The following is a 27226-nucleotide window of genomic DNA, read 5'->3' on the forward strand; positions in this document are numbered from 1 at the left end:
AGATGACTTGGCAGGGGGGTGGGCAGAAAGTATGATCCTAAATGTGAGTGCACAGGCAAAACTGGGGTATGGAGACCCGTCACTCATTTTGAGAGGGGCTCAGGGGCTCTGCAAAAACCCTGAACTTGTCTCCAGATGCCGTAGGCTGAGCCCATCACCAGTACTGTCTCCTGTAGTTTGAGGTCATGAATCTTAATTTGTAGTGGCTGGAGGCGGGGGTGGGGAATAGCTTTGTGACTCATGATGTCACAGAGGCAGGGGAACAGAAAAACCACAACTAAGGGACTCCAGTTGGCAAAACGCAAACTGCTTCAAACCTATTCTTGGAAACTACAGCATCACATCTTGTTTCTTCCCAGAAAATGCAGAACCTTTCATCCTTCTGGATGAAATAATTGCTTCTATTTCTAAGACATGTCAAACTCCGAAAAGGCAGCAGCTGGGTGGTGATAAACAAGACTTGTCCACCCAGAGCTAGCCACCCAGAGTCCTCTGAGCTAATGCACTCTTGACCTGCTTCTTCTGGGGGGACAGGGGAAAGGTACCTACTAGAGGCAGGACACCCTGGTTCTCTGAAAACTTGATGCTCAGATTCCCTTCTCCTCCTGAGTGCTAGGTCGACCCTTTCCAGTTCCTTAGTGGCACCACCCTGCACCCTGTGTGTCTTCAGCTCCTCACCAAGACCACCCTGAGTGAGGTTCCCCACTTGACATATGAGGAACTTGAAACTCAGTTCAATGACTTGCCTGGAGCTACAGGGCGAGGAAGCAAGTTTGAACACAGGTAACTAAGCTAAGTTATCAAAAATCATGTTCTCTTTTCCCCTTCCTTTTGGATTGAGGGTGTTTAGGCCACTTGAAGAGTAATGAGTGCTAGGTTGTCACATAGCAGCCAGGAGCTAAATACATCATATACCTAATCTCTTTTATTCCTTACCACCCTAGAAAGCAAATAGTATTGTTCCCATTTTACACATGAGACAACTGAGGCTAAGGCAGGCGAGAGAACTCACCTAGGGTCACAAAGCTAGTATGTACTTGAGACCAGATTCCTACCCAGGTTTGCCTGACTCAAAATGTTCTGTTTTCCCATGGGGAAAGTCACCCATTGTGAATGTTAGCATCATCTTTAAAGTCTCTGCCTTAAACTGGCAAGCTGATTTTAAAGGTTGAGATTTGACTCTTGAAATCGAGGGAGGCAGGTCTGAGCCTGGTACGGGCTGTGGGGTACATGTCCAAGGCTGCGTTTATCTCCTGCTGTCGGCCCATCTCCATACACTTCCCCTTATCTCGCCCCAGATAAGAGCGGGTTCCGGAGCTCCCACGCCCACCCGGAGCCCTCAGCACCACCTTTGGCTCTTTCTCCACCGGAGCCCTAAGATTAAGTCGTGCATTTTTCTTTGGAGGGAGGAGACGAGTTCTTCCAGTTTGTAAATTATTGTCTGGGAGTCCCATCTGCCTTGATACTGCCAAATGGCGCATGCTTTTAGACAAGGAGGAGCTGGCAACTGGGAGCGTTTTGATTTTCAAAACTTATTTTTTCAAACTGTTGCATCCCCCAGATACAAATCTGCCTGCGTGATGGATGCAGCAGGCATGAGCACATCTGCTGAGCCTCTCCCAGGGCCAGGCTGTGCCGACACCTGCATTTCTTTCTCCCTCTTCACAGCAACCATCGAGGTGGAGATCATCATCCATCTGTTGTACAAGAAGAAACTGAGGCTCAAAGTCTCAGTGGCTTGTGTGAGGCTGTGTGGGCAGCAAAGGGGCAAGCCAAGCTCTGGACTCAGGCTCCTGAGGCCCCAGAGCCACCTGGCCATCCTTGAAAGGACCGCAGGAGAGCAGTTGAATGCAGGCGGTCTTGAAGTTGTCAGCCAGCTACTGCGTCCTTTGTTCCTGCTGGCACAGAAGTGGTTCCAAAGATAGATAGAGCCTGAGAATGTGAATATGCCCAGAAAAGCAAACGAGTCCTACTTCCGTTTATGCTTTCTGGGTGGCAAGTGTGGCACGTGGGGGGAAAGTCAAGACACCAAAGGTGGCAGTGTTTATGTGAGTAGTGCCAAGGGAGCTCAGTGGACATTAAAAGAGCTGGGGCAGCATCCGCAAAGGAATCCAGGTCTCATCTGGGCCAGGCAGAGCACTGCAGAGCCAGCCCTTCCAGCCTGTGGAACTTGTTGAGTGGCATGGGCCAGGGCTCCCAGGTGGGGCCTGGAGCCTGGTTGAGGTGTGCCAGCCAGCCAGGAGCGTGTGCTGGTCTGCCTTCAGCTAAGCACAGGGCCAGGCACACTGGAAGATCCCAGGGGAGGCTGGAAGGGAGGGCCGGGTTGGTGCTCCTGGGCACTTCCTTGACCTGTCCTGGACATGCCCTCACACTCACCTTCTCTGAACTGCTGAACCCTTGAACTTACTGTCATTTTGCAACTTTACGACTCTTTCCAGATTCGTGCCCTGTAGGGTCTCTCCTTTGCCTGGAATGTCACTCCCGAGTCTTGTAGTGAAATCCTCCCATTCATAGGACTGGATCTTCTTGAGCCCCTTGCGACTCCTTGAGCTCTGCTAGACACCTGCTGCTCCGGCTCCGCAGTACTCTGTCCTTATTCCACAGCACTTGTCTATAGTCTTGTCATCAACTGTATGGTCCTGTCTTCTTGCCAGGCCAGGCCCGAGCCTGCATTGCTTATCTCTCCATCCCCATCCCCTAGCATGATGCTCGGCGCACACCTGCTGCGCCTCCAGCAGCTGCTGAATGAATGAGTCAGAGATCAGGGAAGGTGAGAACACTTTGCTTCACTCTTAGAATTATAAGCCAACCTATGATCCAAATGTACCCACAGAAATGTTCTTGGGGGTGAAAAGCTCTATTGGAGAGCTCAGTTCTCATGAGTCCTTTTGTTTACAGACCCCACAAAAGGCAGGACCTCTTGACCACTGTCCAGCCTTGGCCCTGCCTCTCCACACTGGCCTCCTAGCACTAGCTTTGGATTCCAGAAAAATAGCTAGTATTTTGGAAAATCAGCTCTACTTTATTTTTGTTCCTTTGAAACTTCAGTGACTTTCCTAAGGCATGCCTGAGGGTGGAGTAGTGCAGATAGAAGCATCCATGCCAAAACCTTGGCGAGCTATTTTTGTGAAGTGAATGAACATCCGCTGCATTTTTCCCTTCCATCAGCCTGAGCACTTGTTCCAACCAGCTCAGCCTGGACTTACAAAGCACAGACTCCTTTTGTCCATTTGAAAGAAGAGGCCCACGTGTCTCTGTCTCCCGTGTTTCTGACTAGGGTAGATGGTGTGCTTCCAGCAGATTCCAGAAACAGAAGGAAGTTTTGAGAAATTGCAATGGGTAACTTGTCTGGGGGAAAACACCTGCCCTCTGGTAACTAATGAAGAAAGATTTTAAAGTTTTCTGTCTGAGCACAGGTAGGACTATCATGAGGCCTGGAGAGGTGTGTGCTCTGGGGTTTTTCCCGTTCACTGATGTCATGGGGCTAGGCTGCATTCATCTGAGCCAATCAAGTCGCTGCACCAAGAACAGTAGGTTTTCAGTGGTATTAAATCTAGTGCATTTTTTCTGTCTTTCTCCTTCACCAGTCACTATTTCCAGAGCCATCTGGCTTGTAGCAAGATCGACCAGGTACCGTTGACATGAGTCAGGGTATATATAACTTTGCGCAACCTGTGTATTTTTTTTTTTCAGCCAGGGAGAGGAGTGAGTGGGTGCTGGGGAGAAAGACTGGCAGTAAGGCATCCTTGCCGGGTTAGGGGGTATGATGTACACTTTCCGGAGATGGTCTAGATTTAGCACTAAGTATAATGAATGAAGATGGGTGTTTTAGTATCTTAAAGGAATTTCATCACTTCCTGTTGGTGCCCATCCTCCACTCTCCCCTCACTGCCCATGCACCTCACCTCTGTCTCCACCCACCTTTGCAGGTGTGACGCTTCTCCTGGTGTTTCATGGTGATCCCCTCTGTCCTGTCCGCACCCTGCTCCACGTGGCTCCTGAACCATGGGGGAGAATGAGGACGAGAAGCAGAGCCAGGCCGGGCAGGTTTTTGAGAACTTTGTCCAGGCTTCCACATGCAAAGGGACCCTGCAGGCCTTCAACATCCTCACCCAACACTTGGACCTGGACCCTCTGGACCACAGAAACTTCTACTCCAAGCTCAAGTCCAAGGTGACCACCTGGAAGGCCAAAGCCCTGTGGTACAAATTGGACAAGCGAGGCTCCCACAAAGAGTACAAGCGGGGGAAGTCGTGTATGAACACCAAGGTAAGGGGGACAGCCAGGGAGACCTGGGACAGGTGGGTTGGCATTTGGGAGTTAAGAGGCAGCTGCCCTTCTGCTATTTTGAAGCTCTGAACAGATGTGGGCGTGAATGTTGTATCGTCATGCTCGGCTGAAGGTTTCCTTTGTGTGCTTAGCTTGTCCTGGCTGGGAGCTTCCACATTATCCTGGTGGCCTCAGCCACCCTTCTGGTCTCCTTTCCAAAGGAGAGAAACCAAAGGCCAGGTGAGGGAGCTAAGCAAATCTTTGCTATTATCCCACTTCCACAGTTAGTTACCGTGACCCACAGCTACCTCTGATACCCACTATTGATCCAGCAACTCCTGCGGGCTAGACACTTTATATCCATGATCACACTGAACACCTGCAGGAGTTCTGTGGGCCATTTTAGAGAGGTGGAAATGGAGAAGCCAATTATACAGGTCACACAACTAGAAGGCAACTTGGGTCTGTTTGATTCCAGGGCTTAAGCCCTAAATTCCACACAGAGGCTTAATTAAAGAGATGTGTTCCCCCGGGAGCAAACCCTTAGAAAGATCCCCTGGTTTTTAATGAGTTGGCTAAGAAGTAGGTCATTGGTCCCTACCTCCTTTTCAGCCCTCTTCTTTCCCTCCCTCCGGACACCTCTCAGTTCTCTACCTCCTTTCCTAGTATGCATGTCTCTGCTCAGGATTGCACTCATAGTTAATCCTCCACAAATATATGCATCCTTTATCATTTGGCTTTAGGCTGCATCCGTGAAAGCAGGGCTGACCACAAATCACATCTCTGGCATCTCCAAAATGCCCACCACCCAACGGGCAGCTCAAAGTCGAGACTTGCCAGCTGGCCCTGGGGGGCTCTCGGCCCTGGGCATGAATCCAAGCCTTGTGTTTAGGTTGAGATTGGATGTGCTGTATTTAGACTTCTCAGGAGGTAGCTCAGTCAGAGCCCTTGGAATTCCAGTCAGTGCCAATCCCAGGACAAGGGGATTGAACTCTCCATGGCAATCAGCACTGTTGTGTTTGTGTTTTGGTGACGGAGGAGCTGTTGAGTCCATCGTGGGATACAGCTGCTTTCCATTGCTCTGGGGAGACAGCTGTCAAGCTCCCCTGAGCCTGGGATGCACTGACCGTCCAGGGCATAGGAAGAGCATTCCATCAGGGTGCGGCACCAAACAGACAGCCCAGGGCACATTAGCCGCCCAGGCAGTACCCGCCATGCTCCAGCCTCAGGCAGAGACATGGCAGTGGTAGGGAAATAGAAGGGGAGGAGAGGTGGGACCAGTGTCCTGGCTGAACTTCCACCCAGGGTCCCCTCTCTAGTTGTAACTTCATGGTTCCCTATTCAGGTGCAGCTCTTCAGGGTTAAAGGGGTGGGGGGACTTGTAGCATTCAGCGTTACCCTTCTCAGTCATTGTATAAAGTAGCTTTCTTAAAAAAAAAAAAAGTTTTGCATATAGTCCTCCTCCAAGATAAAATTGAACAAACCAGTAAATAAATTAAACATCTCCCATAGAAAGAATGGCCCAGCTGCATGGTGCAGTCTCGGGAGTTTTCAGAATCCTGTTTTATTAGGAAATATCATCGCCCCACACACCCAGCACTTTGTGGGACTGCCTTGGAGATCTGAGGGTGGGTCCCCCCAGGGCGTCAGCCAGCAGGGGGATGAGTGGAAGGTTGGCCACCATGAAGATGTCCTCTTCAAAAATCACCAGCCGGGTGTTGCCTGGTTTGTCTGGCCAGCCCCCGTTTTATAGGCTTTGAGGGCTTGAAGTGGCAGAGTCCTCACTTCTTGTGGCTGGCACCTGAGATACAAAGGGAAAGAAAAAGTCTTTGAGTTTGTGATGTGGAGTAAGGGTGGTTCTTGCCTAGGGATTTTTATGCCTTTCTTTTGAGGAAGAACAAAGACATTTCAAATGTGTGATAGTCTGTCTCATGAAAACCCTGGGTGCTGAGAGTGGGGGATACATTTGAAAATGCACCTCGAGGGTGGATTGTGACTGTGTGAGGTCACTTGAGCTGCACACTTCAGAAGCCCAGCTCAATCTAAGCAGACAACACCGGTAAATCATTAACTCATGGGACAGGATGGCCCAGACACAGTCATTTCCATCCTCCCTCCTTCCATCTGTGTCTCAACATTGTGCTCTGGGTTGGTTCCTTTCCTCCTCCCTGGTAGACAGATTTTCCTCCTCATTGGTAGCTTCTGCTTCATATATTTTGTAGGTTCATGATCCAAAAAGACTGGAATCTTTACCTTCTAGCTCAGAGTTGAAAAAATCTCAGGGAGGATTTTGATTGGCCCACCTCTGGTTTTATAATGGTGAAAGCCAGGGGAACTGGCCACAGTGATTGGCAGAACTTTCATGAATCATGATTAAGGTGAGGGAGGAGCAGGTCCCTGAGGATGTGGGGGTACAGGTCCCAAACAATGTGGGAGTGAAGAACAGACACAGACGTCCTCTATAGTGACTGCTGTCGTGGTCCAATCCGGCCATATTGGATCCATGTGAGGGTGATTAATGCTCAGCTCTCCAAGGCCAGTGCTTATCTGCCTTTTTGTGAGGCAAAACCCTAGAAGAGGGATCCTGTCTCTCTTCACATGAACAGACACTGCCTGGTTTATACACCACATTTAGGTTTCCTCTGGTGTAGTGGTGGACACTTAGTATTAGCCAGACAAGAAATGTTGGGCATTAGCATACAGTGGCTGATCATAAATGCTAAGCCAGATATTGCAGGTGTGGCAGGTGTGGGGCATAAAGCCAAGCATCTGGTTAGCCACAGGTCTTGTGGAAATAAATGCAATCCAGCCAGACCCCTACCTCCACACCCATGTGGACACCTCTCCACCATCTGGAGTGCATCTGTGCTTTAGCAGTTCACAAGCATTTATCAGGCCCTGGCATTCACACCCACATGCCTGTGCTAACAGTGGTGGTGGGAGACTGGGGACCAACATCTATTCGGAGCAGGAAGGCTCCGACGGAGGGGCCAGGAGACAAGAGAAAGACTTAGGAGGCCTCTGGAGCAATGATGCAGGTGGCAGTTGCATAATGCAGCTGGAGATCATTGTTCATTATTGGTTTTTATTTATGAGAGTTTCAGCAGGCGCTTAATAATTCTTTCCCTGGCTTCTGTCTTCCCACATAAACAGACACTGTCTTGTTCACAACCCACATTTACGTTTTTTGGGTGTGACTCGATAAGAATGGGGTGGACCCAAGGATCAAGCCAGATTCACTTGTTTAGAACAGATATTGGCTCTGCCTTTGAGTCACATTTGGGTCAACTGTCACCTCCAACGGGAAACTGTTACCTGAGAAAGCAACCCAGTAGAACCTGGGATACATCATGGGGTGTAGGATCGCCATGTCACAAAAATCTCGGTTTCTTCATTTTTTCATAGGAACCTTTAGTGCTAGGAGGAACTTAGGAGAATGTGCAATCTCTGCATTTGACAGGTGACAAAAGGGGGTCCCAGGAAGCTAACGCTCCTTAGCTGGAGCCAGCGAGCGGCACCACTGGGGTTTGGACTTTCTTCCCTGGTTTGCTCTTAGGATCTTTTGTTCATTCATCCAGCAGCAGGTGTGTCTAGCTCCTGATCAGACAGGAAGGATGGTTTATAAGATGCATAAGGAGCACTTCCCACATGAGCTTTCTGTAATGGAAACAGAAATGCACTTATTTCCATATTTATTCGCTGATTTAATAATTCCTGAGATGAATAATTATTCAACACTAAGTAGCTAACATGTGCTAGGCCCTAAGTATCTAACAGCCAATTAACAGCTCTGTGGCCTCAGGCAGGTTACTTAATATCTCTGTGGCATTCTCTGAAGACAATAATGGTCCTTCTGCTTTATAGTTATGGTAAGGATTCAATCAGGTCATCTATGTAAAGTGCTCAGGATGTTGCCTACCACCTAACAAGTGATCAGCAAATATCTGGCCATTATTATTTTTAATGATGTACGTGCTATAAGAGGTGTGCACACTGGCATGCGGGAGTATAGAAAAACAAGTGACTAACCGTGACTGGGGTAGTCTGGGAATGCTTCCTGGAAGAGGAGGAGTGATGTGGGGCTTGACAGACCAGTAGGATTTTGCCTTGCAGAGCTGAAGGAACACCAGCAAAGAGGTCTAGTTTAGGGAGGGTATTGCTTGTGTCAATGGGAAAGCAGGGGTGCAGGTGTAGAGAGGGGGGTGAGAGCCAGAGAGCAGAATGCATGGATGAGGGGCATGCCAGGCTGGGAGGGAGAGGTGTCCGAGTCAAAGCGAAGACCTGGAGACCATCAGCAAGGAGCCCTAGCCCTTCCTGGAGTGGACACTCCCAACCTGTGCAGCCCAGGGCTCTTGCTACCACCTCCCACAGTATTGCTCAGTAATCACAGGTGATCTTTAGGGACCAGTGCCCCAGAAATGACTCCTGGACATAATGAAGACTCTGGTGCTGTCTCTCTAGAAGAGCATGTCTGTATTTTGTGGGGTCACTCCACACCTTCTACTCCTGAGCATGACCCTGGCCCAGCTGTGCCTCTGCAGCACCTCCCGAGTGTGGAGCTGGGCCTCTGGCCAGTTCTCATGGCCCCACTTGCCCCATAGCTCCTGAGTCGCCTTTTAGCAAAGCAGGAGGCAGAGAGGTAGGGCGAGAGGGGGTTGGGGTGGAAGGGGTGAAACTGGGAGTAGAAGACAGCAGCTCTCTGTCGGCCTGGATAAGCCTATCTGACATTCCTGGCCTCTGAAGTCACCCACTGAGGCTGCGCTGGTCGAGGCAGGTCAAGTACCACGTTGCCTAATATGGACCATTGTAGTCCCAACCGATAAAGCAGAGGTTGGTCTCTGGGGTGTGGAATTCTGCATTCATGGAACAAGGGGAGATGGACTCTGGGTTCGTCCACTTACCTCATGGTGGACGGCCCGCGCCCCTGCATTAGGCAGGTTTGCAAGCCTGGCCCCTGACAGAGCTGGAGTCACAACTGCTCCGCCTCTGCAGCTCCGTGGGGTGTGTGGGTTGACACAAGTGAGTGCCCTGGGCACTCTGCAGGCGCTCCGGTGAAAAGCTGTCATTTTTGGCTATCTTCATAGAATGTAGCCCATCCAGGTCCACTGTGGTTCTTTTTGTGAATCTACAACCTGCCCTCTGTGGCCATGGGTTCTATATCATGGGTACAACCAACCCTGGATCAAAAGTACTTGAAAAAAATTTCATCTTTCCTAAACCTGTACACACTTTCCCCCTTGTCTTTATTCCATAAATAATATAGTATAACAACTATTTGCATAGCATTACAGTTTTTAAGGTATCATAAGTAATTGCAAGGTGATTAAAATATACAGAAAATATGCCTAGGTTATATGCAAACACTGTGCCATCTAATATTAGGAACTTGAGCATGTATGAGTTTTGGTATCTGTGGGGAAGAGAGAGGAGGGTATAGATCCCCATGGATTACAATAATGACTGTATTTTTGAATACTGCAAGTATGTGTGTGTTACTAGAGACTAAACCCAGGACCTGGCATTGCTATGCAAGTGCTCTTAAGCTATATCCTTAGCTATATCACTAAGCTATATCCTTAGCTCTTTTTTTAAAATTTTTACATTTGTTTTTAAAATTTTGAGACACAATCTTACTAAATTGCTGAGAGTGTTACTAAATTTCTGAGGCTGGCCTTAAACTCGCCATCCTCCTACCTCAGCCTCCCCAGAGTTGCTGGGATTGTAGGTGTGCATCACCACTCCCCACACTGGACTACTTTTTTTGTCTTGTACACAAAAAAAACTAATTAAAAATGAAATGCCACCTTGTGTGGTGGCACACCCCTGTAATCCCAGCGATACTTGGGAGGCTGAGGCAAGAGGATTACAAGTTCAAGGCCAGCCTCAGCAATTTAGTGAGACCCTCAGCAACTTAGCAAGACCCTGTCTCAATATAAAAAATAAAGCCAGGCACAGTGGCACAGCCTGCAGTCCCGCAGCTCAGGAGGCTGAGGCAGGAGGATCATGAGTTCAAAGCCAGCCTCAGCAATGAGGAGGTGCTAAGCAACTCAGTGAGACCCTGTCTCTAAATAAAATACAAAATAGGGCTGGGGATGTGTCTCAGTGGTTGAGCGTCCCAGAGTGAGTTCAATAGCCGCTACTTAAAAACAAAAACAAAAACAAAACCTCCAAAATGCATAATGAGGATTAAAAGTAATTCAAGTAGAATAAGAAAATATAGAGTGAAAAGAAGCCTCTTTCTCCACTCCCCACTGCCCCTCGTGGCAACTACTGCACCATTTCCTGTAGCCTTCCTCCAGGTCTCTGGGTGTGTGTGTTTGTGTATGTTTATAAGTCTCCCCTTTCCGCTTTGAGATGGGGACTCACATGTTGCCCAGGCTGGTCTTGAACTGTGGGACTCAAGCAGGCCTCCTGCCTCAGTCTCCTAGGCAGCTGGGACTACAGATCCCCCCACCAGGCCCGGCTTTAATGGGAAAAACCTATCTAGGCTTGTTCTGCACATTAGTTTTTTACACTCCAAAATATGTCGTGGAGCTTGTTTCAGTGTGTATCACTCTTATCCTTTTATTCATGGTTTTTATGGTTTTCCGTTTTGTGATTCTGTCACAGTTTATTTAACTGCTTGGACTGTTTCCCATAATACCATCCTCAATGGGCTGATATCTGTTTCCTTAACCACACCTCTTCACCTGCGCGTGGAAGCTCCTCTAGACACCTTGTAGGAATTCTGAGTCGGCGTGGGTGCGTATTAGCTTTAACAATTCCAGGCACTGACGGGTTCTCCCTGGGTAGACACACTCTCCAATTGGGCAGGGGAGTGCCAAGAGTCCTTTAAAAGGCAGGAATCACAAGGTTGCCCCTAATACTGTGCCATCTAATATTAGGGACTTGAGCATGGGTGAGTTTTGGTATCTGTGGGGAAGAGAGTGGAGGGTATCAGTCACAGTGTTGTCCTTGGCCTCATGAGTGGGCGTCAACGGACCCTCTCTGAGGCCTGGAGCCTGCGTGGGTAGCCTTGAATGGGCCACTGAGGAAAGAGCAGTCCAGCAGTGGCCGGTAAGGGTTGCTGCCACATCCGTGACAGCAACGGGTGACTACTGTCACAACCCAAGATCTGCAGAGTGCTTTATGCTTCACAACATGACTTGAGATGCATGCTTTCATTAAGAAGTTGGCTTTATCAGTGAAGGAGAGAGCTTATGTGTGTATATATATATATATATATATATATATATATGTGTGTGTGTGTGTGTGTGTGTGTGTGTGTGTCACATTGATATGATTATATTCTTCTTCAAAATTCCATCAGCTAATGGGAGCTTTTAGGGCCTGGCCACGGAGCCCGTGTGTGACTTGTTCTGAACAGGAGACTGGTCTGGCTCACTTGTTCTCTTTGTGACTCAGCTCCAGAGAGTGTCACCTCCTCCCCCTTCTTTTGTCCCATCTCCAGCCTGGGTCTAGGGGCACAGTGGGCCTGCGAGCTCCTTAGCCCTGTGGCTAGCAGCTGGTCAGTGCCCACATGGATGATGACTGTGACTGTCTCTTTCCCCTCGACTGTGGGTTGCCTGAGGACAGGGACCATGTCTAGCCCATGCTAGCACAGGGAGTGGCCCAGCAGGCGAGGTGCAAGAGGAGTGAACTTGGTCAGTCAAGGGCTTCCTTCTGGAGCTGTCCTGGCTGAGCCCTGCTGTTCCCAGGCCAGCTAGTGGGCTTGCAGGAAATGGCACCCACCAGTTCTTGATTCCTTGCATAAGATCTGCCCAAATTTGCCCTGAGTGTTGCTCGCTGAGCACCCTTCCCTGAGGGGCAGGGATGGTGACCACAGTCTCGTCTGGGCCTGGACTAGCATCTGGCAGCTCGTAGAACTTTCAAGAGGGCTGGGACGTCGGCCAGTGGCCTGTGAGGCTGGAAAGCCAGGCTTCCTTTTTCTTGGAGAAAAACAAAAACCCTCTTGCAGTTCCTGGCCCACCCAGGATTGCACAAGGCCTCTGGGAATCTCTGGCCGGGATTATCCAAATAAATGTGTGCCGCTGGGCAGGGCGAAAGGAAACCATGAGGCAGTTTAACACTCTGCTCACCACAGAAGGCAGACCTTGGCTTCCCTTCCCTGACGGTTAGGGCCTCTCACTCTGCTGTTTTTGATTTTTTTGTTTTCCACAATAAAATAATGTCTTGAGGACCAGCTTATTCTATGGCAGGGAGTTCTCCCACTTGGTGTGAACACATCTGCCCACCTCCCCAGCTGGATGAGTTCAGCTTCCTGCTGCAGGGCTGGTCTTGGGCAGTCCACCAGGCCCAACTGTTAAGTTGTTGCCCTCTGCTGCATCAGCAAGGATTGCATTTGGCTGCAAGTAACTGAAAATTTGACCTAAAACAAATAGGGACCTTTTTTTTTTTTTAACCAGAAATCAGGTGAGAGATGGTGGCTTTAGATTTGGCAATTATATTCTCTAGACCAGTGCTGTCTAATAGAAATATAATATGAGCCATATAAACTATCTAAAATTTTCTAGAAGTCACATGTAAAAAAATGCAAAAGAAATGATGTGATAAGTTTTAATCATATATTTTATTTAACCTAACATATCCATAATATTATAAGTTCAACATGTTGCAAATATAAAAAATAATCACTGAGGTATGTCACATTTTTAGTATTAAGTCATGAAATATAATGTGTGATTTACAGCTCATCTCAATATAGACTAGCCAGAATTCAAGTGATCAATAGCTCTATGTGGCTAGTTACTATTGAATTGGACAGCATAGCTTTTCCTCTCATGCTTGTCACTTTATGGTTACAAGGTAACTGCTGCAGCACCAGTCATCACATTTGTTTTTGAGATAGGAATAAGATAGAAGGGACTGCTCTAGCTACATACGTCTTATCATGTAGGCAAAAGTGTTTCCAGAAATTCCATTCAAATATAAGCTCCATGATAATACGTTCTTTGCTGATTCATCGACACCTAGGATAATGTCTGACACCTAATAGGTATTTGTCACAGGCTGAGTTCTTCAAAAGCAGAAGCTTAAAAAGGTGTTTAGCGTGCAAGGTGTTCATTAGCAGTCAACATCTGTGAAAGGAACTGGGAGGAAGCAGAATGAGGGTTGAGGAAGAAATTGAAGGTTGAGGACCAGATGCCTGCAGGTTTGAGCACTTGGGTCTTTCATACTTGATCTTTTAGCAAACGAGTTTTGTAAAAGATATGGGTGGGAGGCCCTGTGATTCTCAGTTCATGTAGGATGGCCAGCTGTGAGCTCAGCTTTCTGTATAATGTGTTAACATATGCCAATCAAACATCCGTAACATGTATGTAGTTCTAGAAGTAGGTACATAGGGAAGTAAGGTAAATATCATAGTACAGAGGCCGCTCAACCTGTGAAGAGTTAGCATGTGAAATTATCCTAGAAAATGTACTTAATACACCCCACCTACTGAACATAGCTTAGCAACACAGTAGTGTGTGTGTGTGTGTGTGTGTGTGTGTGTGATCTTTCATGTATTATATATAAGGTGATGTTACAAGCCTGCTCAGAGTCCTCAACAGCAAGTACCGTGTTTCAGGTAACCTGGCGTAACCCCTGCCCTTCTCCATAGTCCTATGACATGTAAATACAGGGTAGCGAGCTATCACCAAAGACCTGTCCAGAGAATTCTGCATGGAAGATTCTATTCTCAGGACTCTTTTTCTCTAAGGAAGAGTGATCTAGATCTGAGAAACACACCTGGGACACCTCCTTCAGGTCCAGATATTCAGAACGAACCCAGGGGAGGGGTCCTTGTCCTTCTACCCACCCAGGGCCTATCAATCAGCTCTTTGTTAACTTTTAAAAAAAGATCTTTTAGTGTTTACTATTTTTTTTCTGCATCCCAAGAGTATTTTTAAAAATTGTGGTAAAATACATATAACTTAAAATGTGCCGTCAGTAACATTAATAGCACGCATGGTATTATTCAATCAGCACCACTTTCTATTTCTAACATTTTCCACTCCTCCAAATAGAAACTCACCCTCAGCCCTTTCTGTCTCTATCAGTTGCCTATTCTGGATGTTCCGCACAAGTGGAACCGTATATTTGTCTTTTCGTGTTTGACTTATTTCAGTTAGCGCAAGGTCTCCAAGGTTCGTCTCTGGGACACTGTGGGTCAGAACTTCACTCTGTTTTTTTTTTTCAAATTTAATAAGATATTTCATTTAACCCAACATATACAAAATATCATTTGAGCATGTGATAACTATAAAGTTATTTATGATCTATTTTAGATTTTTGGTACAAAGTCTTCAAAATCTGATGTGCGTTTTCCTCTTGCAGGGCTTCTCAGTTCAGATGCTAAATTTTAATCAGAAATACTTAGTTTGTATTTAGATCTCATAAAAGTTACTGTTGACAAGTAGATTTCCATATTCAGCTTATTCCAATTTGAAAGTCTTTCAGAAATCGAGTTGAGTAGGAAGGATCTTTAAATTATAATAATAATATATGTATGTGACATGAAATTTATCCTTAAGTGTGTGGTTTGGTGTCCTCCAGTGCATCCACGTCGTTGTGTCACTGTTATGGTCATACATCCTTGGCACCTTGTTCATCTTGCCAAAATGAAACTCTGTATCATCAAACAACTCCCACTCGTCCCCAGGCCCCGCCCCTGACTGTCACCATTTTCCTGTGATTGACAATAAGGTCGACACCTCTCAGCACTTCCCACAAGTGGACTCCCAGTGCGCATCCTCTTGCGACTGCATAGTTCACTTAGCATGATGTCTTTAAGGTTCATCCATGTCCTAGTGTATGTCAGAGTCTCCTTATTTAGGGCCAAATAATATTCTCTTGCATGTAACATCACATGTTTATCCATTCACTGATGGGCAGTTGGCTTTTCCACTGTCAGACTATAATGCAGCCATGATCTCTGGGATACAGGTGTCAGTGTGAACTCTCTTTTCCAGTTCTTTGGCTTATATACCTTAGAGTGGCATCACTGCGTCCTCTGGTAATTCCATTTTTTACTTTCTGAGGAAACACCCATTGTTGACATTTACTGTTATTTCTTCTTTTTACACTATGTACTCATTTGTGGTGCTGGAGATGGAACCCATGGCCTCGTGCGTGCTAAGCAAATGTTCTACCACTGAGCTACACCCCGGGCTTTAACTCTTATTTTTAAAATTGTCATCCCCGAATTAATTTGTTATAGTTTTTAATTCACTAAAAATTGTTTTGGGGTTTTGCTGCATGCCAGGCACTGGGGATAGGAGGATATACAAAATCGCTGTCCTCTTGGGGTCTGTGTGCTCGTCAGTGAGAGGCAGACACTGACGGGCACCTGCGTGTGCGTGGCCAGCTGTGGTCGGTGCTGGGGGTATGCAAAGTGGGAGGCAGGCGTGGGCACCCTGCAGCGTGGGCACCCTGTAGGCGTGGGCACCCTGAAGGCGTGGCTTGCTACTCTCCACGGGGCGTCCTGGGGGGCTGTCTAGGAGGTCCTGAGGGCAGCACGGTCAAGAGCAAGTGGCTCTCGGAGGGGAGATTCTAGGCAGAGGGACAGCAGCAGGTGCAGAGATGCCAGTAAGCAGGGCCTCTGCATGTGAGGAGACCAGTGGCTGGAGGAACCAGGCCAGAGAGGTCCCAGAGAGAATAGGTGACAGAGGGTGTCAGTCTGAAACCCCTGGAAGGGCTTGGCTTTGACTCTGCACGAGAGGCAAAGCCAGGGGAGGTTTTGCTCTGACTGTGAGATGCCAGGGATGAGAGATGAAGGTAGACGAGGGTCCCTCCTGTCTGCGAGTAGCGGCCATCCCAGGCCTAAAGAATGCACTGTGTCCTGCGCCCTCTCTGGGTCCGAGGACTGTCAGAGGTGCTCAGTCACCACGTGCCAGCAGATTGGGGACAGGAAGAAACCGGCCTCGCTGCCAGGTCGGGACAGGTCTGGACACTCTGATTTAAGGTCCAGAGGAAACAGCAGCACTAACCACACTCCAAGAACAGGCTCACTCCCAGGTATTGACTGCTAAGGGCCAGTTCTCCATATTAGGCACCAGAGATGAGGAGGGGACAGTGGAGAGGGCCCTTGTACCCATGAAGCTTTCCTTTTAGTCTGGAGAGAACAGAGATGCAAAAGACAATTTTATCACTGTGTCCCTAGGACCTGAGTGGGGTCCTTCCCAGTAGATTCTGGATGAGCTGTCAGGGAAGTCCTTTCTGGGAGATGAGAAGCAGCAGCATCCAGGCAATGGGCTGGGTGTTCAGAGAGAACAGTGAGTGCAAAGGCCCTGAGACAGGAAAGTTCCTGATCAGTTGTAGGAAGCATCAAGGTAGCCAAGAGGGGCTGGAGTGGGGTGAGCAAAGGGGAGAGGGTGCAAGGTGAAGTGGGGAGGGGTAGGCAGGAGCCAATTCATTAAAAGTCTTTTGTTTAGTCCTCTGTCAGGAGTTGAGGTTGCCAGCTCCGTGGCTTATCGACTCTGTGCTAGTTAGACCCTCTGTTTCTTTATTGATGAAATGGAGATCGCAGTAGTAGTCACTGTCTCCTGGAGCTAGAGTAGAGATCTTACATGAGAAAAGGTACACAAAGCATGTGAAGTGCCCCAATCTGTTTGTCAGTCTCATTCTTCTTGAAACTGTCCTCTTGGCTTTGGTCACTGCTGTCTCCAGAACTTCTTCGTCTTGTAAAACTGGAGCCCTGTGCCTGTTAGACACTAGCTCTCCATTCCTCCTCCCCAGCCCCTGGCAACCCCCAGCCTACTTTCTGTCTCTATGAATCTGATTACTGTAAGCACCTCACGCGAGTGGAATCATATGACATTTGTCCTTTTCTGCAACTGCCTTATTTCACAAATAATATCCTCAAGGTTCAGCCAGGTTGTAGCATGGGTCAGAATTTCCTTCCTTTTTAGGGCTAAATAATGTTCCATTGTATGGACATACCACATTTTGTTAATCCATTGACCCTTCAATAGACAAAGATTACCTCCTACATTTGGCTCTTGTGAATGATGGCTAGGAATACGGCAGTGTTCACATCTTTTCAAGACCCTGATTTTGATTATTTAGGTACATATCCAGGAATGGAATTTCTGGGGTCATGTATAATTTTATTTTAAAAACTTGGGGGAACGGTCATAATGTTTTTCACGGTGGCTATATCACTTTACATTCCTACCAAGAGGGCTCGAGTGTTCAAATTTCTTCACATCCTCAATGATACTTATTTATTGTTTTGGTTTGGTATTCGCCATCCTAATGGATGCGAGGTCACATCTGATTGCGGTTTGGGTCTGCATTTCCCTGATCATCGGTGACACTGAGTATCTTCTCATGTGCTTGCCGTCCATTCAGGTGTCTTCTATGGAGAAACGTCTATTCAAGTCTCTTACCTATTTTTGAATCTGTTTGTATTTGTTGTTGTTGTTGTTGACTTTGAAGAATGCTCTGTAGAGTCACCTCCTAACCTCAGATATGTAATTTGTAGATATTTTCTCTCCTTCTGTGGGTTCCCATTTTTGCCAGGTGGATGGTGTGCCTGACTGCACAAAAGTTTCAAATATCACTGTGGTCTGATTGTCCGTTTTGTCTTTTGTTGCCTAGATCTTTGGAGTCATGTCCAAGAAAACATGATCAAATTCAATATCGTGGGGCTTTTATTCTGTGTTTTCTTCTAGATGTCTTGAGTTTCAGCTCTTGCATTTAGTTCTTTGGTCCATCGAGAGTAAATTTTTGCACACGGTGTTAGGTAAAGGTGTGATGCTGCTTTTTTAGGCCAGTTTTTAAGTCTTCGCGCTTTCTCCCTGGTCACAGTACAGCCTTTGCATCCTCCAGGGGTTTGTCTGTGACTCCCTCGGCTTCTGCTGGGCATGCTTTCTCAGGGAGAATCTCAGCCACACGGGCCTGTCACCTCCATGAAGATGACTCCCCACTCCTGACCATAATCCCATGATGCCATCAAAGCACATTCTGCATATTATCAGGAAGCACCCTTTTTTTTTTTTTGGTACTAGGGATTGAACCCCGGGGTGCCTAACCACTCAGCCACATCCCCAGCCCTTTTTATTTATTTAGAGACAGGGTCTCGCTAAGTCGCTTAGGGCCTTGCTCAGTTGCAGAGGCTGGCTTTGAACTTGCGATCCTCCTGCCTCCGCCTCCTGAGGGGCTGGGATTCCAGGCATGTGCCCCCACACCCAGCTTCCTCCTGCTCTTTTAAAACATGTGCACCATCTTCTTTCTGAAACCTGCTTTTCTTCCTCTTTCGTCAAAGCCCTGCAGTGCTGGTGGACCCCCGGCCCCTGTCTGCCTCCCCGTCAGTCTGGTGCTGTGGCTGCCTTTGCAGTTTCATGCCCTCCGGGCCCCTGCTCCCAGGCTTGCTGGCCCTACTCTGGTTCAGGGGCTGAGCGCTCCTCTAGGTGATCATGGACTGACCCCTCTTCCTACCTTTCCCCCTCCAGCCAGCCACGGCCCCTGGACAGTCACCTTCCCTAACCCACCTCTGACTGTGACTCTGTTCAAATCCAGTGGCCCCAGTGCCTGTGGGTTAAAGCTCCTACTCCCGCCCTGCCTGGTGCCCTGTGTCCTCAAGCTCTCCGGCCTCACCCACTCATCCCCACCCCTCCCTCTCCCAAGCCCATCTGGCTGCACTCCTCTCCTGCCCCAGCCTGTCCTCCACCCCGCCCGTGGCCAGCATTGGTGGCAGCTCCAGTGTCTGACCTGCTCAACGCCCGTCCTCACAGATCCACCCCCTTTATGGCTCCAGCAGCTTCTAACGCCCACTGCCACCTCCGCAGCCCCCTCCCAGGGCCACCGCTGGGAGTTTGCCACCACCCGAAAAGGCTCCACCCAACCCTCTTGTGCATCCTCCTCTCTAACCACAACCCGGGGCTGCTGCTTCTCTTTCTGCGTCACTGTCACGAAACCTGCTGCCACCCAGATCTCTCTCTGGGCCCTTCCTTCCCTGTCGGCTGTTGGCTCTGCAGCCCTCACCTGCTGGCCCCTCTGGGAGCCCGGGACTGCCTTGGCCATGGTGTGCTGCAGCTTCTCAGTGCCCCTGACTTCAGGTGGACCCCACCCTCAGCTGCCACCGTTCTGCCACTGTGGGAGGAAGACGCAGAGCCACAGTTGGCTTCCTTCCCGGTGACCTAGTGTTGAGCATCTGAGCACTGCAGGGACCACCTCGCAAGCCAGGCCAGCCATCTGAAGTCTGCCTGACTCCCACTGCACCTGCCCGCCCTTCCCCTCCCTGCTGTCCATCCGGCCCCTTCCCTTTAAGCAGCCATCTGAAGTGTCTCCACTTCTGCTTTACCCCCAGTCCATGTCACCCATGCCATTCCCCCACGTGCCAGGAGCATGGCCTTTATCAGAGTCAATTGGGCCCTTGGAGCTCACAAAAACCATAATTGCAATTTATCCTCGTCCACTTGACCTCTTTTGGACCCTGGACTTTGGGTAGTCCACCATCTCCTTGAATCCCTCTTCTCCCTAAAATGATGCCTGGGTGTATAGTGAGGGCCACTGTCCTGGAGGGAAGGAAAGGGGGCTGTGCTCCTTTGCAAAGAACAGCAGACCTGAGCGTCATCGGGGCCAGACTCCACCGGCCTCTCCTACTTGCTTGGCAGAAGGGTGTCCGTGAAGAGCACCCGGGGCCCTTCATCTGGTGTTGCTGAACCCAGCCACAGGTTGGGGGGACACGGATTCCTGACCCCTCTGGTGCTGCAGGAGCCTCCTGTGTTTTGGCCCCTCAGAGCTGCTGAAGCTCCTGATCGTGCCAAGGGACTTGTCACTTGTTAGAGTTTAATGACATGTCACAGAAGCAAGGAACTTTTCTATTGGCAAAGCAGTTCTGCATCCAACACTCTGTTTGATGCTCATAATAACTCTGGGAGGTAAATCAGGCTGCTTTACAGACGAGGAACTGAAGCATCATTGAGCTAAAGGACTTGCCCAGAATTTCACAGGGATAAATGGAGGAACACAAGAATGTTCAAAAACAGCAGTCCCAGATTTTGGTATCCAGATGATCAACATTTGCTTTGGTCTCCAACGGAGGGTGAATCTCAGACAAATATGAAATAAGTGGAGGTAGTGATGTCCAGCTGTGATTCCAGAGACTAGAGAGGCTGAGGCAGGAGGATCGTGAGTTCAAAGCCAGCCTCAGCAAAAGCGAAGAGCTAAGCCTCTCAGTGATGCCCTGTCTCTAAATAAAATACAAAATAGGGCTGGGGATGTGGCTCAGTGGTCAAGTGCCTTTGAGTTCCATCCCTGGTGCCCCACCCCCCCAAAAAAGAATTTAACTTTGAAATCAAAATTTTCTCTTCTGCAAGGTGAAGACGATATTACCTAGAATGGTAATAAGGGGGGAATGAGCTGACTGAGCAGGGGAGGGGACTGTAGCATGGTAACAATCAGAAGATGGTAGCTGTCACTATATCATCCTACAGGTTTAAGGGAAAGGCTGACGATTGTCCCCCATGCAGGGGGCACATAGCAGTGCTGGTCTGGGACAGGGATTGTTAATCCTCAGGGGTCTGTGAACTTGAATGAGAAAAAAAACCCTTCATTTTCACTAACCTCTAACTGAAATGTAACCCATTCCTCAGTTATGGAAGTAGGCGGCCAAGCTTTGTTAGGAGTATCCAACTGTTCACCAAGAGCATCACGGGTACAGCGTCTTCATCTCTCTTGCCGTGGGTGTCCGGGTCTCCACCCGTGGCTCACCCTGACTACGTCTGGAAATTATGCGAGGCGTGAGAGCTGCTGCTACGATGTATCGTGTGATCTAATGTGTTATTGGATACGTGTTGACTGTATGTTTTATGCATTTAAAGTGAATATTCTGAGGTGTCTGTCAGCTTCGCTAGGTTGCTGTGGTGGTCCCTGGCATCCCGACGAAGGGCCCTGGGCTGATGCAGTAGAGCTGGGAGGAGGGGCAGGACTCTATGAGGCCCCACTGTGTGCACAGCAGGCCTGCGGGGAAGAGCCCATGTGGGCCTTGGGGGCAAATCTTGGCTCTCCACTCAGCTCTGTGGCCCAGGGACGATCGATCGGTCAACTCGGCTGAACCCCAGTCTCCTCATCTGTGAAGCAGCACTGTTCAAACATACCTATCAGACCAGCTGTAGCACCATGTAACCAGCCGTTCCCAGCAGTGGGAGGTCCTGAGGGACATGACTTCCCGTCCCCTTCCTGCCGACTCTGTTCTGCGTCCTCTGGTGTGCTGGGAGAGGGGTGGGCACGTGTCCTCCGAGGCCTCTCTTAAATGTGCCTGTTCTGTCAGTTCTTTCACTGGGGACCCCGCACGGTGTGTGGTGGTGCTGGGTGGAGCCGCAGTCTGCAGCCTCCAGGGAACAATCAGGCGTTCCTCCCCAGAGCAGCAGGAGAATCAGGCTCTCAGGCTCTCCTGACCCGTCCCCCGTCCACCTTGGCCTTCCTGCTCACCTCTAGCCTGATGTCATGAGGTGGGAACGCGCAGGCTGCTCCCTGCTCTCAGACCACCAGTCCCTACCCTGGCATCTGGACCAGCTGATAGCGCGCCTGGGAAACCCATTCATCATTGTCCTCGGTGGCCCTGCAGCCCAGGTCCACGCTGGCGGCCTCTCCATCTGTGTCAGGCCAACAGCCCTTTGATGGAAAACGGAGCCCATTGTTGTCTCGTTGAAAGGTGCTAAAGTGATGGAATGCTTTCCTCGGCCAGGATGTGGGGAGCTGGCAGGCGGACGGCTCCCAGCCTCTAGGAAACTCTATCCTGACTCCTTTGTATTGTTCTTAATTAAACTCCGAATCAACAAAACAAAACAGCTTTGTGGTCACTGGGTTCAGAGGACATGTATTGTGGCTTTGTTTTTTGGTCATTTAGCTGTCCTGGCCTTTGGGACCTTGATCTCTTTCAACTTGATTTTTGGAGTCTGTCAACCCATCAGGGAAGCCCCGCTGACTACTGACCACTGCTCCATTCCTTAAAAGGAGGACTTAGGTCTCAGCCTGGTGGGTGTCCCCCTCCCTGGGCCAGCCTAGTCCCCAGGCTTCCCTCCAGCTCTGAGCCCAGAGCCCAGCTTCTGTGCTTCTTGCTCCTGGGGGGATTGCGGGAGAGGGAAGCATGAATGGCAAATGCTTCTGGACTGGATTGAGCCAGGGGAGGTTGCTGGTGTGTCTTGTGTTGTAAGCGTCACTGGCAGGATGCTGGCTGGGGACTGATGAGGTGAGAGGAGATCTTCCTCCCCAGGACATAGGAGAGTGAGTTGGGCCAAGGGCTCCGTTCAATAGAATGTTCTTGAAGCTTTCACTTCTCAATGCCAGAAAGGGAAGTAGTGGAGTGGATATGGGACTCTGCTAGACAGCGTGGTCTTTGGGGTGAGACCAGCTTGGGTTTATATCTCACATATAACTGTGTGACTTTAGGCATGTTACTTAACTTCTCTGTTCCTTAATTATAAAATGGGAATAATAATAGTAGTACCCATCTCAGAGATGGGTTTTGAGGACTAGATAAATTAATATGTGTAAAACATTGGAATCGACGCCCAGCACAAGGTAAGCTTATTACCTTTGTTGTTATTGTTTGGGGGTAGGAGGAATATGAGCAGTGGGGCTCTATTTCTTGCCTCTCCCCACCTGCCCTGCAAGCAGCTCCTTGATGACCATCCCCCTGGGGGTTAAGAGTGAGTGTCTGTGCCAGGGGAGGTCTCCACTGTGGACCCTGCATGTGGCTGTTCTTGCCCATGGAGGCTACAGAGCTGAGGTCGACTGCTTCTCTGAAGTTCTGGCCCACTAGAGGTAACAGGAAGACCCAGGCTCATTTTCTGCAGAATGCTTCCTTCCCGAGCATCCCAAGCCATCCTCTGCCCCTGAGAATGTCTGACATTCGGGTTTGTGATAAAATGGTCTGGGCTCTTATAAGAGGTTTCATAAATAGATTCTTGACACTGTATTCAACCAAGCCTGCCCCTGGGCCTTTGCATATTTTTGCTTCAATGAGGTGAGCTGGGGGATCTATCGCTTCAGTCTTCTGGGCGAGGCGGGTTGGTGAGTTTAGCTTGGCGGTGAAGAGCAGCAGCTGCTCACCATACTAGCCTCACCGTTTCTGACAGCCCAGATGAGTTGTCCCTAGCACACAGTTGTTGAAGGAACTCTCAGCTCAGCCTCTTAGTGCCCCATGTCTCTCTAGTTCTATCTGCCTGAGAGGTTTGCACCGCAGATCAGGGGGAAGGACTTAGAGTAACCACTTCCATTCAACAAATATGGATGACAGAAGGAAGGAAGGAGGCAGGAGAATCGTCACCATCACCCTGTTCCAGACACGGGTGACAAAGTAGTAAGCTCTCTGTGACTGAATGACACAGAGCCATTACGATGGCTCAGTGCTGGAGGAAGTGTCCATGGCCACTCTGGAGTGCCTTCCCACACAAAGGAGCGTCTGCTTGCCTCCTTTCTTCTTGATCCAAGCCGCTGGTGCTTCCTTCTCACCCCCTGGCCAGCCCGGTCTTCTCCAGCCATCACCAGCTGGACTGACAGGGGCAGGGCCCCCAGTCCCCTAGAAGCTCGCTGGTGTGGACAGGGGCTACCGTGAACATCACGGAGAAGACTGAGGCCTCGGAGACCAGGTGCCTGATTGGAGGAGTCCACCGGCTTTGAGTTCTTAGTTCTCTGTTCAGCTCTAGTTCTTGGGTTTCTCTGCACGGTGCTGCTTGCTCAGCCGTCCATGGCAGGCAGCAAAGATGTCCAAGCCGTCAGGGGTCTCGAGTGGGAACTGAGTTTACACCATTATACTCTGTTTCACTTCCTGTCAACTGCTTCCAGGTGAACCCCAACCCCAACTTTGAGATTCTATACCTTCTTCTCCATATATCACGTCTCCCAGGCACAGAGTTGGGGCTCAGCAAAGAAGTCCTGGAACAGAAGGTTGGTCCAGTTGCTCTCACTGGGGTTCCCGACCCTGGAGCCGTGGGCTTTCTCTTCCATCCACCGAGGCCGGAGATGGAAGCCTGCAGGCAGTTCCAGGAGTGAATTTCCTTTCTGGGATTAGCGGGAGCCTGCACTGTTCCTGGAACTCCTGGGAAGGGGTTGAGAGCCCTCCCGTGCTTAAGAAGTGGGTTTCAAAAAACAAACAAGGCCCTGCCTACGTGGGATGAAGCAGAGGTTAGATGTGGTTTGGGGAACTTTTTTTTTTTTTTCTTTTTTGTTTTGTTGAAAACAGGAGAAGGAACTTTCTTAGTGGGCCTTTATCCCTATGAAAGTAGCACGTTTAGTAGTAAGCTTGTTCAGAGAACAATGAGTTCTCTGTATGAAGAGTAAATTTATTAACAATTCTCGTTTGTGGACGGCATTATAATTTACAAAGCCCTTTTCACATGCATTGTGAGCATGTAAGTATCATATGTAAATTTCCCCCTTCAGGTTATTATATTTAAAAAATAAAAACATAAGACTCTCAATCTGCCTGTACTAGAGTAGAAAGCACACCCGGAGGCTGGGCCTCAGTTTACCCATCTGCAAATGAGGAGGATGGAGAGGTATAGGGGAGAGTGCTTCTGAGGCCCGGGTGACCAGTGGAGTGTTGAAGCCATTGCTGAGCTGCCTCTGAAGGCCTTGGGATGCCAGTCGAGGGCGGTTCCCTTCAGGAGTAGCCGGCTCAGATGTGGGGAGGTCCAGCTCCCAGAGGCGGGTGGGGAGGCGCAGGCCCCCAGCAAGGCCAAGCTCCTGAGGAGAAGCACTGCCCACCGTTCAGAACTTGGGTGGTCCCTCTCGCAGCTTCTGCCTGACTCAAGCCAGGGAGGCCCTGTCCCTGCTGGGCCCCCTTCTCTTCCCCCGTGGGGTCTGCCTCTGCCCTTCTGTTTCCGTTTGTCCTCCTCAGTCCTCTTCCTGCCCCCATTTGTTATTCCTTTATCTTCTTCCCACTTCTCTTTAATTCCACGGAGCTCTTTGGCATTTAATTATCCAGGTTTCCTGTTTCTTGCTCTCTATATAAAACATTGATTCATTAAATGATTTCATAATCAAGAAAACATCTCCATGATTATTTCATTTTTAAATTCTGAGCTTCAGCTAATTTTTTTTTTTTTTCCTTAAAATATCTAGTGAAGCACCCTGGCCCAGGCACTTCTAGGGGTGTGGCCCTGCGCTTCCCTCTGCACATGAATGTAGAAACCACGTCCTGGCAGCAGCAAGGCCCCACCCTTCCACTGAGTGACCCCGAGGACATGCTGGTGTGTGGTGGAGTGGTCTCCGGCAAGGGTCTTGAGTCTTCTGGAACTGGCTGGAGACTGACTCAGACCCTGTGGTTTTGAAGGCTTTGTTTCTGTGGTCCTTGGGCTGACACAGGGCTGGTCCCGGGGACTGGTGGGTGTTTCCCCAGCCTGGATGAGTCGCCTCCATCTTTCCGACTCCTGATTCTCTGCAGTCTGGGGGATGCTTTCCTGAAAGTCCTCAGTGACCCCTTATTGTCCAGATGGGCTTCCCTGGCCCCCTCCCCAGGGCTCTCCCAAGTTCCCCTCTACCTGTCTTCATCCCCTAATTGTACCCCCATCCCATGGGTGGGGGGTTCACCCCATATGATGGGGGTACAACCACATCTGTTGGTTGGTGTGGTCCTTGGACACACAAATCCCTTCTTCTCCCTCCAGCTCTTCACTGTTCAGTGTGGGACCCACTAACTATATGATGAGGCACTTGAAACATGGCCGGTCTGCATTGAGCTGTGCTCTGTGCAAAATATTGACCGGATTTTAAATACTCAATATGAAAAAAAAAAAAAGCTGGTAAAATGTATCACTAATGCTCTTATATTAAGTACATGTTGAAATGATAACATTTTGGATATGCAGGATTAAATAAAATATTAAAATTAATTTTACCTGTTGCCTTTTACTTTTTTAGGAAAAAAAATGTGGCTACTAGCAAATTTTAAATGGCATGTTTGCCTTATGGTATATTTCTACTGCAGTGATTCTTGACCAGTTGTAGTTTTGCCTTTAGGGACATTTCACAATAGTGGGAGATATTGTTGATCATCATGCCAGGGGAGAGAGGGTTCTAACGGGTGGAGACCAGGGATGCCGCTAAACATCCTTCAATGCAAAGGGTAGCCCTCCACAACCAATGGCATGTCCCAGACTGTTGACAATGTGAAGGTCAAGAAACCTGATCCTGAGGGCTAGCTATGCTAATATTCTTTTGTTGGCAGTGGCTGCTCTGGAGGTCTTAGGGGTCAGGAGAAAAAACATGATGGACAGGGTCAGACAGATGTACCCATGGGCAGGTTATTGAACATTTCTGAGCCTCCACTTCCTCATCTATGAAATGGGCATAATGATACCTACTTTATAGGATTCTAATTAGGAGTAAATGAGATTGACATGTCCTGATGCATAGTGAACCCCACTAGGCAGACGTTGGAAATCTGTATTATTGTTGAAAACTTGCGTTGGACTCTGTTGGCTCTCTGGATAGAATGTTGGGATTTCTATGTGCCGCCCAGATTTTCTATGAGTACCTTGACACTCAACAAATTGAAAGCCAGATTTATAATATCACACTTCCTCTCCCTTCCCACTCTCTTCATTTATCCTTCCTTCCAACTTTCAGTCTTGGTTCACAGTACTAACATCCTCCCACTCTGAGACTCTGAGTCAGCTTTACTTCTTCCTTCCACCCCCTCACCCATCGTTGTGAGCTCTCAATCTTTGTAGTCCACATGTCTCACCCAGCCCCTCCTTTCCAGTCCCACCTAGTGGGACCCCTTCACCTGCACCCTCCCAGTGCCTCTGTGGGTGAGGGGCGCTCCATCCTGCTCAGGAATCTTTAGCATCATCATTTGCTCAAGTGTGGGTACCTGTGGGCAGGAAAGGTGATGTGTCCATCTCTATTACCCTAGCACCCCACAGGATGCCCAGAAGAAAGCTAGTCACTGAATGTTTTTAAAATGAATGAATGAATGCAATCCCTTCCACCTTGTCTCATGGAGATGAACCAGGCATTGCAA

General features: G+C 49.0%; 1 protein-coding gene across 18 annotated transcripts in view; it reads left to right on the forward strand.

Moving 5' to 3' along the window:
- Positions 1 to 27226, forward strand: part of Mical2 (microtubule associated monooxygenase, calponin and LIM domain containing 2) — a 215805-nt gene that overhangs the window by 53549 nt on the left and 135030 nt on the right. For all 18 annotated transcript variants that reach the window (XM_048788346.1, XM_048788357.1, XM_048788356.1 and 15 more), the window contains one exon: positions 3930 to 4269. In XM_048788346.1, the coding sequence (XP_048644303.1) occupies positions 4006 to 4269 (264 nt within the window). In that variant the 5' untranslated portion in view covers positions 3930 to 4005. The remainder of the gene's footprint in view (positions 1 to 3929; positions 4270 to 27226) is intronic.

Source organism: Marmota marmota, unplaced genomic scaffold (genome assembly GCF_001458135.2).
Source record: "Marmota marmota marmota unplaced genomic scaffold, marMar, whole genome shotgun sequence".
NCBI lineage: Eukaryota > Metazoa > Chordata > Mammalia > Rodentia > Sciuridae > Marmota > Marmota marmota.